The sequence below is a fragment of the Strongylocentrotus purpuratus genome, unplaced genomic scaffold (assembly GCF_000002235.5).
Source record: "Strongylocentrotus purpuratus isolate Spur 01 unplaced genomic scaffold, Spur_5.0 spur5_scaffold_20, whole genome shotgun sequence".
Taxonomy (NCBI): Eukaryota; Metazoa; Echinodermata; class Echinoidea; order Camarodonta; family Strongylocentrotidae; genus Strongylocentrotus; species Strongylocentrotus purpuratus.
In genome coordinates, this window is record NW_022145606.1 from 7,227,738 (window position 1) to 7,245,861 (window position 18,124).

Sequence of the window (18,124 nt, forward strand, 5' to 3'; positions counted from 1 at the left end):
AACAGCAGGTTAATTTTCCCCATGCCTTTTGTTCACACTGCCTTGCATGGAACGACGAAAGCTCTATATTTACTGTGCGTAGGCCCTACGATAGCCGCTTCTTTCGAAGGTATTGCTCGTTTTCGGTTTTCCGTAGTTGTGTTTGACTGTTCAAATTAATAACTAACCTATATCCTCGGTTGCCCATGTTAAAATGATTTGCTTTCGAATCAATCCCTAAGGTTTTTGTCCAATTAGGTCATTATTCCACGTGTACAGTACGTCGAGGTAACACATTTCATGAAAGATCGTAATAGCCCTACGAAACATGGGATCGTCAATTTAAAGTTTAGGTACTTTCTGAAGCATATTGTAAAGCATACAATGTGTTGTATTGTCAGTGTTCCTTGTGGCCCATCCCCTCCTTTTTTCTCGACCTGTCTCTTTCGAGCGATCGGACCCTGACATATTTCAAATTTTAAAAATAATTACTCAAATGGTCTCGCTGTCCACGGACTTCCTCGGGTTTCATTAGTTGCAATAAAATACATTTATCACTAATGATAAAGGCCTATACAAGTTTTCAATTTTCATTTAACAAAGAAGGTTGGAATGTGACTTTGCCAACTCAATGAAATGACCTTATCGACGTAGTAGTCATTTCCCCTTAAAAATCCAATCTCAACATTCGATTAAGATATTATTCTAAATGAATGATATTAATTATAAATTATAAATAGGAAATGTCAAAGAAATGTACAAAAAAAAAAGCCGGATCGTACACAATACCAACTGAACTAACAATTATCGATAAACTCCGCGTGGAGAGGTGTGCTGCAGTCATTATCAGCCCTATTTGGTTCTGCTTTGTGGCCAATGAGAAAATGTACAACATCGAGGTGACCTTTGAGTGATGCCGCTTGGAGAGGTGTGTGCCCCCCAATACCAGCCCTATTTAGATCTGCTCCTTGGCCAATGAGAAACTGTACGACATCGAGATGACCATTAAATGAAGCCGCTTGAAGAGGTGTGCGCCCAACAATATTATTTAGATCTGCTCCCTGGCCAGTGAGAAACTCTACAACATCGAGGTGACCTTTGAGTGATGCCAATTCCAGAGATGTGCTGCCGTCATAACTAGAACTATTTAGATCTGCTCCTTGGCCAATGAGAAATTGTACAACATCGAGGTGACCGTAGGAAGATGCCACTTGAAGTGGTGTGCGCCCACCCATACCTGGCCTATTAAGATCTGCTTTTTCGCCAACGAGGAACTGTACAACATTGAGGTGACCATTTAATGATGCCGCTTGGAGAGGTGTGCGTCCACCAATACCAGCCCTTTTGAAATCTGCTTTTTGGCCAATGAGAAACTGTACAACATCGAGGTGACCTTTGATTGATGCTGCTTCTAGAAGCGTGCTACCATCATTACCATGCCTATTTAAATCTGCTCCTTGGCCAATGAGGAACTGTACAACATCGAGGTGACCGTTTGCTGATGCCGCGTAGAGAGGTGTCCTTCCATCCTTATCCGCCCCTTTTAGATCTGCTCCTTGACCAATAAGAAACTGTACAACATCGAGGTGACCATTGAATGATGCCATGTAGAGAGGTGTCCAGCCATCTTTATCCGTCCTTTTAAGATCTGCTCCCTGGCCGATGAGAAACTGTACAACATTGAGGTCACCGTTTGCTGATGCCGCGTGGAGAGGTGTCCAGCCATGCTTATCCGTCTTTTTTTTAGATCTGCTCCTTGACCAATGAGAAACTTTACAACATCGAGGTGACCGTTTGCTGATGCCGCGTGGAGAGGTGTCCTTCCATCCTTACTAGCACTATTTAGATCTGCTCCTTGGCCAATGAGAAATTGTACAACATCGAGGTGACCATTGGATGATGCGACGAAGAGAGGTGTTCTGCCATCATTACTAGCACTATTTAAATCTGATCCTTGGCCAATGAGAAACTCTACAACTTCAAGGTGACCATTTAATGAGGCCGTGTAGAGAGGTGTCATACCATCTTTATTGGCCCTTTTTAGATCTGCTCCTACACTAATAAGAAACTGTACAACATCGAGGTGACCATTGAATGATGCTGCATCGAGAGGTGTCCATCCATCCTTATCTTCCCTGTTTAGATCTGCTCCTTGGCCAATGAGAACCTGTACATCCTCGATGTGACCATTGAATGATGCCCCATGGAGAGGTGTCCAATCATCATTTTCAGCCTCTGGAAGGTCTGCTTTTTTAATTTTGTCCCCATCCATGATAAGAATAAAACTGATCTGAGTGTCTGCCTGTAATTTCTAGACTGTATAATTAAAGTATATAGGCTATTTGATCAGCCAACTAGAACTGTATTACAGCCGATGAAGACATGAAGTTATTGTCGCCCCTAACGACTCCAAGCTATGGGACGAAGATAGATAGATAGACTATAAGTGCCGCTTATTATCTGCTCCGAGTAAAACGGTTGGCAGTGGTCTTCTATAATGCACCAGCAAACTTCATTTAGACCGCGTAATGCTTCTTGCCCACAAAGGATATCACTTCTTCTCCACATTCTATTAATCAAATGTTGTTCATGTCAGCTGCATCGGTACGTTCCATTTCCGAATAAACACGACGGTTTTATACATTCTCCCATTAATGTCACGTATCTATCACCTCCTTTCGAAAGTGTATAAGCGGGCTAGACCTACAGATATGGCAATGTTGTTATTCCGAAAGAAAAAAAAACACCAGCGTGATCTCATACGAAACTTGTATGATGTGACGTTTAGTACAGGCTACAATGGACGCAACGCTATACCCAGTCGCTGCATAATGATACTAACGCACTCAGCCGTCTACCTGCTTCCTCAAAAACATATATTGTAGAAATTGACATATGATCGGAATTTAGTTTCTGTTTACTCTTTTACTCGGGTCAATGAATAGTCAATAATAGGCCTATACAATGTGGCACAATACAAAAGGGACTAGCATATCATCCCATAACGTGACGAAGAAGAATATGTTCTCGTGAAAAATTTGCTACTATCATTTACAAATTTGGTAGAGATTTTTGTTGTTGTTTTGGGTAGGATTTTGTGATGCAATAATTCATATAAGTTCAAGTTTGTCCAATATTACGGAAATAGCATTTAAAAACATGAGTACTATTTACGTCTGCGTTAAAATCCTTTAAAACGCCTGTACACATATGGCCCGAATTCACAAAGGAGGTTTGTCGACAAACCTTGGTTTTCATACGTCATATGACGCGTTTTACGCGTTTTTTACAAACCTGGTTTGTAAAGAACAAAAGGAGGTTTGGCGAAACAAAAGGAGGTTTGAGCTCAAACCTTGGTCTGAGCTCAAACCTTGCTTTGTGAATTCGGGCCATATTTTTTAGAAAGTCAATTTATGTTCAATCTGATGTGTATTACAGCTTGACAAAAGCTTGCATTAATACCATTCTGAAACTCAACAATGATACGTAATATCCGCATGGAGCCCTGCCAGTGGATCTTTTCAATATTTTGCCGAAAATGCATCTTTAAAATAAGAACTTTGGTTTGTAGAGGTGTTGTGGTATATAGTAAATACCCGTCATCGGACTGTGGATCAAATGGCTCGCGGTTAGAGTCCCACCGCGCGACACTAATGTACTTTGGCGAGAAAATATATTCTACAATTACCACTCTCCACCCAGGTGAAGTGAATGGGTTTCTAGTAGAAAAAAACATCATTGAATGCTTGAGCCCCTGGGGGCTCGTGCGGCTTCATGTTAATATACAGCCGATGTAGTATATAAATGGACATATTATTATTATTATTATCATATTACTACTACACTGTATTAGGTTTTTTCAAAAGATTCCCCATCTACTGATACCGGTTAAATTTGCTCTGCATTATCGGAAGTATGCTAGTCCGTTTTTGTTATTGCCACCCTGTCGTTATAGGCGCAACTAGTCGACTGGGACAGACAAGAGAAGTATCAATGAAACACAAACCAGTCTCTAAGGCTCAGCGCACACCACACGATCCGAATGAGATCCGATTTAGCGCATTTTATATGAACATTGAAACATGTAAAATGTGAATGATTGTGGTGAGTGCCCCTTTTCATCTGTGGTGAGTGTCCACTCTCAGGTGCGAAAAGTGCCCCTTTTTAATAATAGCCCTTCTCTTTTTCATAAATGTCTCTTTTCACATCTGATAATCACCCATTTTTTTTTAGACACGTGCCCCTTTTCCTTTCAAATAAGTGCTCTTCTTATTACTGATAAGTGGACCTTTAATTTTTTTTAATGGGAGCCCCTTCTCATTCTTATATGTGCCCGTTTTTACCTTTTCATTTGCTCCTATGCAATAAAATTGTAATTTCCTCGAAAATCGGATTGGAGGACGAGGGGGTATAGTGTGCGGTGTTCTTTAATCTATACTAGGTTATTTCTCCCTCAATCTTCTTTCTCTACATCTCGTTCTCTCTCTCTCTCTCTTTCCCTCTCTTTCTCTCTCTATCTCACTCTCACTTTCTTTTTCCATTTCTATTCATCTCTCTCTGACTCTTTATCCATCACTCAACATATACGCCTATCTATCTATCCATCTATTTAATTTCCTCTCCCCCCTTTCTTTATAAATATATATCTTTCCCTCTCTTCCATTTTGAGTCGCCACAGAGTATTTTGATTCATATATTTCGTTATGCTAGGAGTCCACTGGGCCGGCGCCAGTTGGTGCCAGTTCGCGCCAAAGATTATGTGATTGGCGCGTAGTGGCTCGCTGTGGCGCCGAATTAATGTCCGCTCGGCATGTGTCGCCAAGTGGAATAAACTGGGTGCCATATGGCGTGCGCCAAATGCCATCCGGCTTGCTCCAAAATGTTGCGCCAATTCGCGCCAGTTTGCGCCATTACACGGCCATTTGATTCCAAAATTCACCCTGTTGGCGCCATTCGCGCCAATAGACGGCTACTTTGCGCCACTTGGTGATTAGTTTGTGCCAAAGGTCGCCAAATTGGTTTGAACTTGCCGCCGCTTGGCGCTACTTGCCGACTAAATAAATACCGGCCATTGGCTACCTGGTTCAGACCCTCCTCAGCTGCTGTATGAACAACATCTCTACTAAATATTTACAATTTTGATATGTCTGAGGCTTTTGATAATGTTGGAGTGATGATGCTGCTCCATCAGAAGATGATGAGAGATTTTGAGGTGGCCACTGCCTATCAACTTATGCTGGCCAATCCTGAAGAAGAAGAGCCTCCTAAGAAGAAAAGGAAGCACAACTGGTGGTTTAGACCCATGCTCCACCCAGTTGAGGGCCGAACGTGGACAGTACCACACTTTGATGGAAGAGCTGAGTGAGAATGACAGGAGGAAGTTCAAGAACTACACCAGGGTGTCCCCAGGGATGTTTGATGACCTGTTGGTCAGGCTTACACCCCACTTGCAGAGAAAGGACACCCACATCAGGAAGGCCATTCCCCTGGTCTCAAGTTGTCCGTCTTCCTGCGCCATCTCGCCAATGGGGCCACCTATGCCGAGCTGTCTTTCAACTTCCGAATGGGCAAGGAAACCATCCAGAAGTTTGTCCCTGATGTAGCCAGAGCGGTAGTGGATGAGTATGCTGCAGAAGTCATCTCCCTCCCCACAACCAATGAAGGCTGGCTTGAGGTTGCAGGTGATTTTGCAGCCAGATGGAATCTTCCTCACTGTCTTGGGGGCTATGATGGAAAGCACATCCGTCTCCAGAAGCCCAACAAATCAGGCAGCCTTTACTTCAACTACAAGCAGTTCTTCTCGGTTGTCCTGATGGCTCTGGTAGATTCAAAGTACCAGTTCCTGTGGATCGATGTGGGTGGGGTTGGCCATCAGTCTGATGCCCAGATCTACAACAACAGTGAACTGAAGGAGTGCATTGAAGCTGGCACTTTAGGCATCCCAGATCCAGCTGCTCTTCCCCATGATGATGAAGAGCACCCTATGCCGTACTCCTTCGTGGGAGACTATGCCTTCGCCATGAGGACGTACATGATGAAGCCTTATGGTCGTCGTAACATGGACCAACAGCAGAAGATCTTCAACTACAGGCTGTCCAGGGCAAGGCGTGTGGTTGAAAATGCCTTTGGTATTCTGGCTCTGCGGTTCCAGTGCTTCCTTGGCCAGATGAGACAGGAACCAGACACAGTCCGCTTGCTCATTGAAGCTGCCGTCATGCTGCACAACCTCATCAGGAAGCACTATCAGGCATGGGTCGTCCTAGAGCTTGGAGAACTGCCGCCATCACTGTGAGAAAGTCCTGCGATGCCGCCCTGCTGTTATAGGCGGCAAGTGGCGCCGAATGGCGGGCAATCAGGTGAAAAATATGCCCTACATAATAGAAGATAAAGTTTATGAAGTTCTAAAACCTTAACCTCAAGAAGCCCTATGGGCGAAATTGAGTTTATCCTAAACATTTCAACAGAGTTCTTTACCCCGCCTAATACCAGGTGTTTATACAGTGGGAAACCATTTTCACGAGGTACTAGGGACCAAGAAAATTATCATGTAATATCAGGAATCTAGTTATATTATAAGAATATAGAGAGCTAGGACCAACACAATTCAGCTTCTTATAACAAATATACTAATATATCAGAGCTCTTTATGTACATGTAAACGTGTATACACACACGCACACACGCCCGCCCACCCACACACACATTAAGTGTATAGTCTCGCGTCAATTGAAGAAAAATAGACATCTAAAAAAGTAAAAAAAATAAAACAACGGTAGGAGATACAAATATTAAATGACAAGATTTATTCAAAACAAGAACATATTTCCAAAAAATTGAAAAAAGGCACAGCTACTAACTTTAGAAAATTTATGTACATTATGGTGACACTCTGAAGAGTAGGAAAGTATTTACAGTGATTCAAGGACTCTTACCTACTTATTTTCTCTTTGTTATGATAGCTATTATTCAATAAGCCATTTTGGGGGTAATACCACGAAATTTAATGCACACATCTTTGTTAAGTGCCTCGTTGAAAATTATTTCATTAACTGTTGAGAATAACTGTATTTCAATAGTAAGAATGCGAATTGCATAAATTCCGTGCTGTTTGGTAGGACAATCCATATTGTGTGTGTATTAAATTTGATGACATTATGAAAATGGCCCATTGAAGCAATGATAAATTACACTTAAAACCGAAAGGTAATCCAACCCTTGTAATAATTTCATTGGTATTAAAGCGGAAGCAGTCGGACTAAATAAGGGACAGCTCTTGGATAATTGACGGTATGGCACGGACTGGAGAACCGAGCTTGCCCTGCATATTGTATGAAAGTTAAACGTTTATTCTGTCACTCCTTACCGGACAATTCAATGAATAATGAAAAAACGGATAAAATACATAATATTAAGTTCAATGACCTTCAAATGTACGCTTCTTGCTATACGCAAATATGACCTCATTAAAATACAATTGTCTTGTGTGATTTCTTTGCATAACTTATTGAATGATTATGCAAACAAATCTAATCTGAATAATAACGTGCTATAATTAATGCAAAAGAGTATTCGGTACTTTCTATCTAAAGCTTCATTTGGTTCACTTGTAACCTGAAATATCAGAAAACAACACAAGTTGGCAATTAATGAAATATTAAAATAATTCAAAACATAAAAAACATCCATTTGTAAAATTACATGCTATTTTCCGAGTGCTATCCTATCTTCAAATCAGATCTTTCTAATCAACCTTGGATTAATTCCCAAAATAATCTAATGTTGCATATGAGTATGCATATTTGTATGTGCATGTAGTTCAATTATTCCAGAAATTAAATTCAAATATTTTGTGTGTGTACGTTTTGAACCAAATTAAATCATAATGAAAAAAAAATCTTTTGATATGCATTCGAAATCCTCTTAAGGTATGTCTCGACAAGTTAAGTATTACTTTTTTGTCATAAATCTCAGCTTTCTTTTTCCAGTAACAGCCAATAATGAACCGTTGTCTCCTAAAAGCCGGGGTAATAATATGATTGCAAGGCCCTCATGGAGAACAGTATTATTAAAAACAAGGCTACATTGAGTAAACAATACATTCATTTTATCGTCGTTTCTGTTTTTACTATTATTGTTATTATTATTATTTTTGTAGCTAAAAAAAAAATTATTAACTACTAATTTAATCAGATACATTCGGTTGAATTATATGAACTTTGAGCTGCATTCTGAGCAAATTAAATATGATGAATGCATGCACATTGCAGATTGAAAATTCCAAACTGCTTTTCACCTGTTTATCCCCGCATACGTCTTTAAGGCTCTAGATATATACTATTTCAAATTCTTACAGTTTATTATCTGACAGGACAAAAAGACATTCTTTTATATACATCTTCAGCCAATTATTCACAGCATTATCAGCAAAGCAACAAAGAGAAATCATACATCACATTCATTTTATATCCGTACAAGAGAGTTAATTTGTTATGTTAACTTTAGTGAAATTTCCAAATCAAATAAAGAACAATAATTAATGTATCAATTATCAGCAATGAAGTACCGTTCTTTTCAGTTCAACATCATTAACAACAAGATTTCCATTCATTCATTCATATAATTCAGTAAGCAATATAACGGTAGTGTAAAGGAAAAGACTGCATGTTACCTCATCAAATAAAATCTTAACATAAACAAAGATAATAAATGTACAGACAACCACTTATATTACTCACCGGTCAATACTAGCTACACTTCTAAATCTACATGTATGAAAGCTACCGTCCAACTCTCATGTAGCACAATACATTCATTAGGCTATACTGATTTTGTGCGATACCAAAATACAAAAGTCCCAGCAGTTACATTTAAAAAAAAATCTTCAAAGTAGTGACTTTGATAAAATGGCATCCAATCTGGAAAAGGTAAAACTTGCACTCACTTCAATTTTGCAGTTTTATACAAGTAGCTGGCATAATCAATTACACAACATTTACATTTGCTTAAAGCAGGGCTCCCACTTAGCTGAGTTGGAGCCTCGAGTTGTGGCGAGCTGGCGCAAGCTTATGGCAAGCCGTTTTATCATTAAAACATATTTCTTGACATCAAGATATAATATTACGTTGTAAAGCAATGGCAATTCTTGATATCATGAATTGAATTCGTGATATCAAGAATTCAATTTCGTGATATTAAGAATTGAATTCTTGATATGAAGAAATATGTTTTAATGATAAAACGGCTGGCCAATGATTGAATAGGAGAAATGTGGGGGGGGGGGGGGGCTACCTTGTTTTGCCCCGCCTACGTAATAAGTAAAGCATTTATTTTATACTAAAACAAATAGCCAGTGGTACAAATAGATCGTAATTATACAGGCATATATCACAACATAGCAAACATGGCCCAGGACAATGGATTGGCCAAAGCAGGGTATATCATGTATATATAAAATATACAGTTTCATTTACAATGGTATACCGTTTTCAATACATGAAATGAGTGATATCAATAAAAGTAATGCAATAACATGTCAATTATTTACAAAATACAGTATTGTAATTACAAGCCGGAATTCTTATGATATCTTTGTGAATTCAGCCATTTAAAAAAAAAAACATGATCAGCATTGATTACATTTGCAATAACCACTCTGGTTTTACTCAGGTGATATTAAACGTGTCATCTCCATTCATATATATATATATATATATTTCTTTTATACAAAGTAAATAAATATGTTAAATGAATCGAGAAAAGCAAACAATATGTAAAAGACATCAACGATTATAATTCAACGATCTAAGAACATACACCTTATCAATAATTTAATGAAATATTGATTATGCATCATTGTAATTGTGATGATTATTTTGAAGATTTGAATTGTCACAGCACTCATTGATTGTATAACATTTGAAATACATCTCATGGCCTAAGACGACAGCAAAAATAATGTAGATATATAATAATGTCAAATCATCATAATAATACATATAATTTGTTATGGAAAGGAGAATACAATTCATCTGTGAATATAACAGAACATAATATAGATATATCAATCAAAGAAATTTCCAGCCAGTATTTTTTTTCCTCTAGTAATATTTCAAACAAGTAAAGTTCAAGTTCAATGTTATTTAATTCCAATGAATGCATGCATACACACATTGAAATCAGAAATGCAGCACAAATGCAGTTCATTATACATGGAATCGAGGGAACCAACGAGCATGGCGGTCTTGTGAAGTTAGTCCTCTTATGAATTAAAGTAATGATACACCTTGATATATCATTTACATCAATGGCAGCATTAGGAAGGGGCCTATATTGACACATGACATTTAACTCGTTTGATGTACATTAACCTCATTTACACCTGGGCATTCTATCAGTCATACACTTAAAACATGAAGTTGAACAACGCAAAAGTATTTGTATCGAGTCCATTCAATTCAAGGGAGGAGAGAGTGGTCAACGGTATTATGTCTTCTTTAAATCAATTGTTACCATCAATTGTTACCAAATCAGCAATGCCACCTTTATCCATACAATCCAACCAATACAGTCCCTGAATGCTCAGGCCCAAAATCCAAATTTTGTCATGTGACCAAAACATTCATTTTATATTTCCCACGAGAGTTCCGGACCTTGGCTGATATGGTTTACGTCATTGGCAACTTGGAAAGAGGTCACAAACAGTTAGACTTTTAATATTAAAGGCAAACAATGAAACTGAATAAATACTGAGATCCGAACCCACAACTCGAACTTTGTATTCACTGTACATACCGATGGAGCTAACGATGGGTTGGAAAAAGATGGGTTTGCATTATTAGTATAACCCTATCAGTAACCCTAACGGTTTCCATGTGCGCATGCTTGGGTTTAGCTAGCTGAATAGACTCTTTTGATTGGCTGTATGCAAATGAGCTCATACTGGGGTCCGGAACTATCGTGGGAAAAAGTGACAAAACCCGGAAGTCCGGAAACGTATCTACAGAAATGAGTAGGCGATCGTACCCAGAGAAATCCACCTCTCAAAACGGGTTCACTGTTCCATGAGCATTATAGCTATTTAACCTGGTCATTATTTTTTTCGACAGAAGAGCGTAACTGGAAAAGTACTGGAAAGTCCGGAATGTAATGGTATTTGAAATCCGGTAGAAACATAAAATAAGTCATTGGAGAAAATTCCTATTTGTGCTGTACATTTCAGAGGGAAACCATTGTTTTAACTTATTTTAGAAAAAAATAAAGTCGTCACATTACAAAGAACCATTGTTTTAACTTATTTTAGAAAAAAAATAAAGTCGTCACATTACAAGAGAACCTTAGGCCTATTTATTCTAAACTTGTTTGATTTTAACATTGTTATCGTTCATCAAAGCGAGCCATGCTGATTTTCTCATTTAAGCCCATATCCACATGCCGAATAAGCCAAGTTCATGTAAATATTTTGTTTTACTTCGGCTCTTGTTTATACATGAATCTAAGACCTCCAGCCTCTGACTTAACAAGAACCTGGTCCAGGTCTGCCAAGGTCCGATGGGCTCTTGTCTTCCACATCAGCAGAAGTCGCATGAATGTTTGTCGATAGTCATTCATCTTCTGCGTAAGGATACATTGTGCAGTAATTGATTTGATATCCAGAGCAACGCACAGATCGGAGAAATGATCCGGAAGCAGTCCCTTTGAGATTCTTAGCAAATGCACATCTGTTACATCTGGTGAATCGGTATGCCTGAGATTAAAGGAGAGAACACGATTTAGTTTGCGATTTTAACACCAATAATATATGTAGGCCAACAGCCGGTTATTGCAAAACTTCGTCAATGAGAATACTTAATTGATTAGCACAAATTTTGGTAATGTTTACAACTTGTCTGAAGTTGAAGTAAATGGTAAATAAACTGTGCACATAGAGCATAATTAGGTTCTGAATAATATATAGGCTTCAAAAACATAATGTATTGTTTTAATATTATAACAAAACCAATGAATCGTCTCGTGAAGCTTCTTTTTGAACTCTTGAAACCTATCAAATTAGTGATTATCTGAAACGCTGTCACTTTATTTAAATGACTATGACATGGAGAAGAAAACACCACTGCACAAATTGAGGGACGACAATCTAAATGAGAGTTGTTGTTGTGAAAGACGTTCCCCTTTCCGTGACTGATGATCTCATCCGCCCCGAGCTTTAGGCAATGAAACACGAGGTCAGGGGATCTCAAAGGAATTACTGTGTTCAGTGTTAATGTAGGTATCAATAGTTAAAATATTTCCCAATATGCAGATGATACGACATTATTTGTGAATTATGTTAATGATGTACAATATATTATGAATGAAATTAACGATTTTGGAGAGTGTGTAGGTCCGAGGGTAAATTGGAATAAGGAATAATTGGAATAAGTTATGAAGCTGAATATTGTAGATAATTATTTTCATGATAATGACATTATATATACGGATCAACCTGTTAAATATTTAGGAGTATATGTAGGCGAAAATGAGCAATTTTTACAAGATTATAACTGGAATGTAAATAAAGATGCAATTCGAAATGTATTAAATAATGTAGAAAATGAGAGATCTTACTTATTATGGTAGAATAATTTTTTTTTAAATGTTAGCTGCGTCACAAATTTGTGTAAACGGCAACTCTTGTACCATTACACAAGACATGTTTTACAGATATTGAATAGACTATTGTTTTGTTTGCTGTAGAATTGAAAACATAACACAAGTAAACATAATGCAATTATACAAAATATGGAAAATTGTGCATTTAATATGACGGATATTGGTACGTAAATATCTTCACTTCGTTTGGCATGGATATCTCGTTTCTTTAATGATAATGGCTCTAGTTGGAAAAATATGTTAAGATACTGGTCCGATGAAGTTTTCCACTTTGTTTACAGTTTAATTGTAATATAAAAGATATGGATTTACTATGCCATAAACCATAAACATAAATTTGCCAGAATTTTATGTTTAAAGTAAGGAATATTCCAATAAAAATTGTTCGAGAAAAATGGTAACATTACCTTTAAGAATTGTTTTATCGAGAATGGCAAGACGCCAGTTTATTGAAAATTCATAATGTGATTGCAAATGGCATTTGGAATGACTCTACATTAAGGGTAAAGACCAGTTATGGTCATGCGATTTCATTGTGAAATCGATCAGAAAAGGCAATTGATCATTAGCATATAAGTATTGGTGTGTAGGTTCTGGAATCATCAAAATGATAAGAAATTTGGCCCAGTCTTCATAAATTTACAAGCACTGTACACAGAAAGATGTATACGGGACTATACGCACACTTGCGCGACACGTGCGTTTATATCTCACAGACCATGTAGATAAACTAATTTACCAAATATATCAATTATAGTAGGCGGTTTCTCGGCAAAAATGTTATCATCATGTATTAGTCAAAACATATTCTTTCACATGATTGGTAATAAGAGCTTCCATTTCATTTTTTGAAATTGGGGCGTTTCCAATACTGGTCTTTACCTTTAAAGATAAACTCCAGTTCTGGTAATGCGATTGCATTGTGAAAGAAAAGGTGTGGAATGGATCAGAAACAGTTGATCATGTAGCATGTAAGTATTGGTTTGCACTGCAAGGTTCTGGATTCATCAAAATCATAATAAGTTTGGCCGAGTCTTGGCAACAAGCACTGTACACAGAAAGCTATATATGGGACAACACACAGGGTGTCGGGGCTTGTACTACCTTGATGTCCTTGTCTTTCTATGCTCATTAATCAACCAGTATACATTTTCTTCCAAAACTGTTCGGCACATGTCATTTATTTGTAATCTTGAACATTCAGTGTAAGTTTCGTTTGATTCTGTAAGAATTATTTTTTTATATTTTTAACCAGAACTGGAGTTTATCTTTAATGAATAAAAAAGTAAACGCACACCAACCCTTATTTGATTTTAAACATTGAAAACAATTAAGAAAGCATTTCCTTAGTGTTGATTAGATAGATTAAGTGATTTGAATGATTTTTAAGAAGAATGTGATATGGGATAATGTTTTTTTTTTTTTTTTTTGGTTATGAAAGTGAAAGATTACTATTGTTTGTTAAAGGTACTATGTCCCATTTGCAGTCCAAAAAAATTCCAACGGCATTTGAAAGAAAAAAATAATTTAGAACTTCCCTAAAAAAGGTGGGGCTTGAATATTTCTTCAAGTGGGAAGATAACGACTGTTAGTTGTCAAATCGACTTAGGAGCTATAGAGCCAATAAGTAATAGTCTTGATTTTTAGACCATTGTACTGAATGGTCATACGTTTTATGCTGCACAAAGATTCAATCAGTTTAATTTTGGCCATCACAAGAAGTGGGTTATTGATGTAGACAAATGCTCATGTAACCTGTACAGCTCATTTTATGTATGTTATTATCAAAGAAGAAAAAGCCAGTCACTCACTCAATAGTGTCTGACAGTGAAGTCTAGCAAGTATTATCCTTGCATACATTGAATATTAGGACACTGCTAACATTTAAATTTCACAGATAGGACATACATGACATATTCATACTTCCTGCAAAGTTCTACAGAATTTCAGGTTGGATGCAAAAGGGACATAGTATCTTTAATACGAAAGAAGTCAGGGGAACCAATTGTTGTCATTTACTTTTGGAATTCCTTTCTATATTTAGATAGTGACTTTGTTTGGAAGGATGTATTTTCATTCAAATTAAAGCAAGTGCGTAATAAGGAAGTTCAACAAACTAATTTCGAGATGATTTACAGGTTTATTCCATAATTGTTGTTAATATCAATGGCAAATTGTGAATGATAATGTATGTAACACTTGTGGACCAATTGATTCAACGTTTCACTTTATTTTATATTGCAAGGATGTGATTTTGTTTTGGAAAATGATATGTAATTCAATATTTAATCTATTCAAATAAAAAATACTAATAAACCAAACATATTGGTTTTAGGTAAGGACATAAAAGACAAGAAATATACTCTTCCGAATAGTATTTGAATTATGCGCAATATGCAATTTATAAATGTTACTTTAGCAAGATTTCTTTTTTTTTAAATTCAATTCGTTGCTAAGATTTTTTTTAAAGGTAGAGATCAGTTTTGGACCCCCCCCCCTCTAAAAAAAAATCGAAGCTATTATTACCAATTATGTGAAAGAATATATATTTTTGACTAATACGTGATGATACAAATTTTTCTGGGAAACCGCCCACTAATTTATATATTTGATAAATTATCATATCGATCCGACCAGGATAGATATCGTGTTGTCCCATATACATCTTTCTATGTACAGTGCTTTTAACTTTACCAAGACTTGGCCAATTTTGTTATCAATGTGATGATTCCATAACCTTGCAGTACACACCAATACTTGTATATACCAATATAATTATGCTAGATGATCAACCTTTTCTGACCGATTCGACAGCGTTTCTTCACAATGCAATCGAATGACCAGAACTGGTCTATACCTTTAAGGTTTGAATGTGTTAGCAAAGAATTTAATACTAAGCTGGAAGAATTGTTGAAAAACTGTTTAGCCAATGTTATGTTTCACTCAATCATTGAGTAAATAATGTAAATATGTATTGAAATTATTGAGAACAAAACATCGCTTAAGGATAAAAGAAAAATCAATCACTGCACAAATGAATTGCCCAAACCAAGAAATTTCACTTCATGGAAACCCATGTTCATAACAGACCTAACTTAAAATCAGAGAAAGTGGTCAGAAAATAAAGTGCACAAAATGTCACCACATTAACACCCAGGAGGAATTCAACATAGAACATCTAAAAACAGAAAGGGAAACATATAGACCTACTTTTGAGCTACTTTTGGCCTTAGTGTCATCTGGTGTGCTATAGTAAGAAGTAATAAAAATGAAAATAAAAATATACTGCTTCACTTCGCTGTTTTATTCTTCCTTAGTATTGCTTTTATACTAGATACTGAATTCCACTGGTATTTCCAACAATATCATTTTCTGTCACTTTATTTTTCTGACATTTTTAATAATTTGTTAACGTTTTATAATTTGTTATAAGTTTTGTAAGAGATATTGGTCAAACTAACAAATCAGATTGGCATCACCATGGGTTCGGTAAAACAAAATGTTCAAATAAATACTTGGTCGAGATAAGTAATTTCATAACTTATTCTTCAAAACTAACCATTCATTCAGAAAATAGAACGCCAAATTATGATTTTGCTAGATCAATATATCATGGCTTAAGTGTTTTGTCTTTTCTCGAAACCAAATTCCTGCCGTTTAGACGTTTAGACAGATTATAAGCTTCACAGATAAACTACTAAATGTTGTTGTTGTTCTCCTTGCTCATTCTCCTTTCCCTTTCTTCGTTAATAAGCTGAATGCTAAGCTAATGGGTTACATGCATATAGTTTTGAGACATCAACATTTACCTGACAGATTCATCGGACAAATAATGTCTATCGTTACGTTTTGTTCCAAAATGAACTTAACGAAGACTTGGGATTTGCCAGCGGCTGAAGTGTTAACGACGAACGGTACATTAACCTCGGGTAAGTTTTGAAACAAACGTATCGACCGCGTCTGTTACAAAATCCATAGAATAAACATGTAAAATACACATGAGATGTTTCCGTTATGTCAATGAATCAGATCGTATGACCTAAACGATTTGCGTCGTAAAAGATATACACTGTCGCTCATAAAGGTGGAATATTTTAGTTTTAACCCAATTTATGGAATTATTTTAACAATTATTTTAAAATAATAGACCTAGATAATAGTATACATTTTCAGATTTTATTGAATAATAATTTGCCAATGTGTGTTTTGCGGGACTGCTAAATCATGTGTATGCTACTATGTTTATGAAATAGGTGACCTACGCCCTCAAGTCATAAATGACAGTAATGAGGATAATGCCCCACAAAAGGGCACTAATATAGCACATCGACACGGTTTTGATCCTGGGACCTCACAGTTACAAGGCCATTGTTGTGTCACTGAACCATGACTGTACGCAGCGGGAGCTAGGGTAGGGGCAGTTTCCATAAATAAAAAAAAACACAGAAAGTGCAATAAATTTTCAATAATTTATTGCATTTTACCCCGGTCCCCAACATAAAAAAAATTCTCTGGACCGCCACGCATTTTGGCTCAAGGCATGGGCATACAGAAGATTTTTTATGTTGGGAACCGGGGTAAAATGCAAAAAAAAATTGAAAACTCATTGCATTTTCTGTGTTTTTTTTATTTATGGAAACTGCCCCCTACCCTTGCCCCCGCTGCGTACAGTCATGGTTCAGTGGCAAAGCAATGGTCTCGTAACTATGAGGCCCCAGGATCAAAACCGTGTGGATGTGCTATATTAGTGCCCTTTTGTGGGGCATTAATCCTCATTATTGTCATTTATGACTTAAGGGCATAGGTCCCCTAGTTGATAAGCATAATAGCATACACATGCTTTAGCAGTAACGCAAAACACACATTGGCAAATTATTTTTCAATACAATCCGAGAATGTATACTTATTATCTAAATCTATTATTTTTAAATTATTTTTAAAATAATTCCACCAATTGGGATTTAAACAAAATATTCCACCTTTATGAGCGACAGTGTATATTCTTTTACAAGCTACAAGGCTACAGTTTAATGGTGCTACAATTGTCTCAAATGAGGCCCCTTAGGTATCATCATAAAGAACATGACGTGTATTTGATGCCATGTTAAAATAGTTCAGTAATGAAACGCACACACACATACACACACACACACATGTCTGCTCGCCACATACATATTATCATCGAGCGAGGATAAATAAACAATTTTTTTATTATCATGCTTCTATTGATAAAGTCGGGTCAACTTATGGTTTGAATTCAAAGAAATTCCAATTAAAAGGTTTTCCAACGGTTTCTAGTAGTATTCGACCTCAGTAATAACATACTGAATCGGAGGTTCAGAAAGGTGTTATTCTCAGGATGGCGTCCTAGATTGCCACCGATACCTTAATATGAACATTAATCACATATTATCTGTCATAGAGACATACAATAAATATTGGTGTCTTTCCCATAGTTTTGGGCGTCAGAGAATCCATCGAGACAAGAATGGTTTTA

General features: G+C 36.8%; 1 protein-coding gene across 1 annotated transcript; it reads right to left on the minus strand.

Annotated features, from left to right (window-relative positions):
* Nucleotides 1-776: 776 nt before the first annotated feature.
* Nucleotides 777-2,251, minus strand: LOC105444419 (ankyrin repeat domain-containing protein 50-like). The gene is made up of 2 exons (XM_030993606.1): nt 1,741-2,251; nt 777-1,675 (listed from the first exon to the last, which is right to left on the minus strand). The coding sequence occupies exons 1-2, from the start codon at nt 2,249-2,251 to the stop codon at nt 777-779; spliced, it is 1,410 nt and encodes a 469-aa protein (XP_030849466.1).
* Between the last annotated feature and the right edge of the window lie 15,873 nt (nt 2,252-18,124).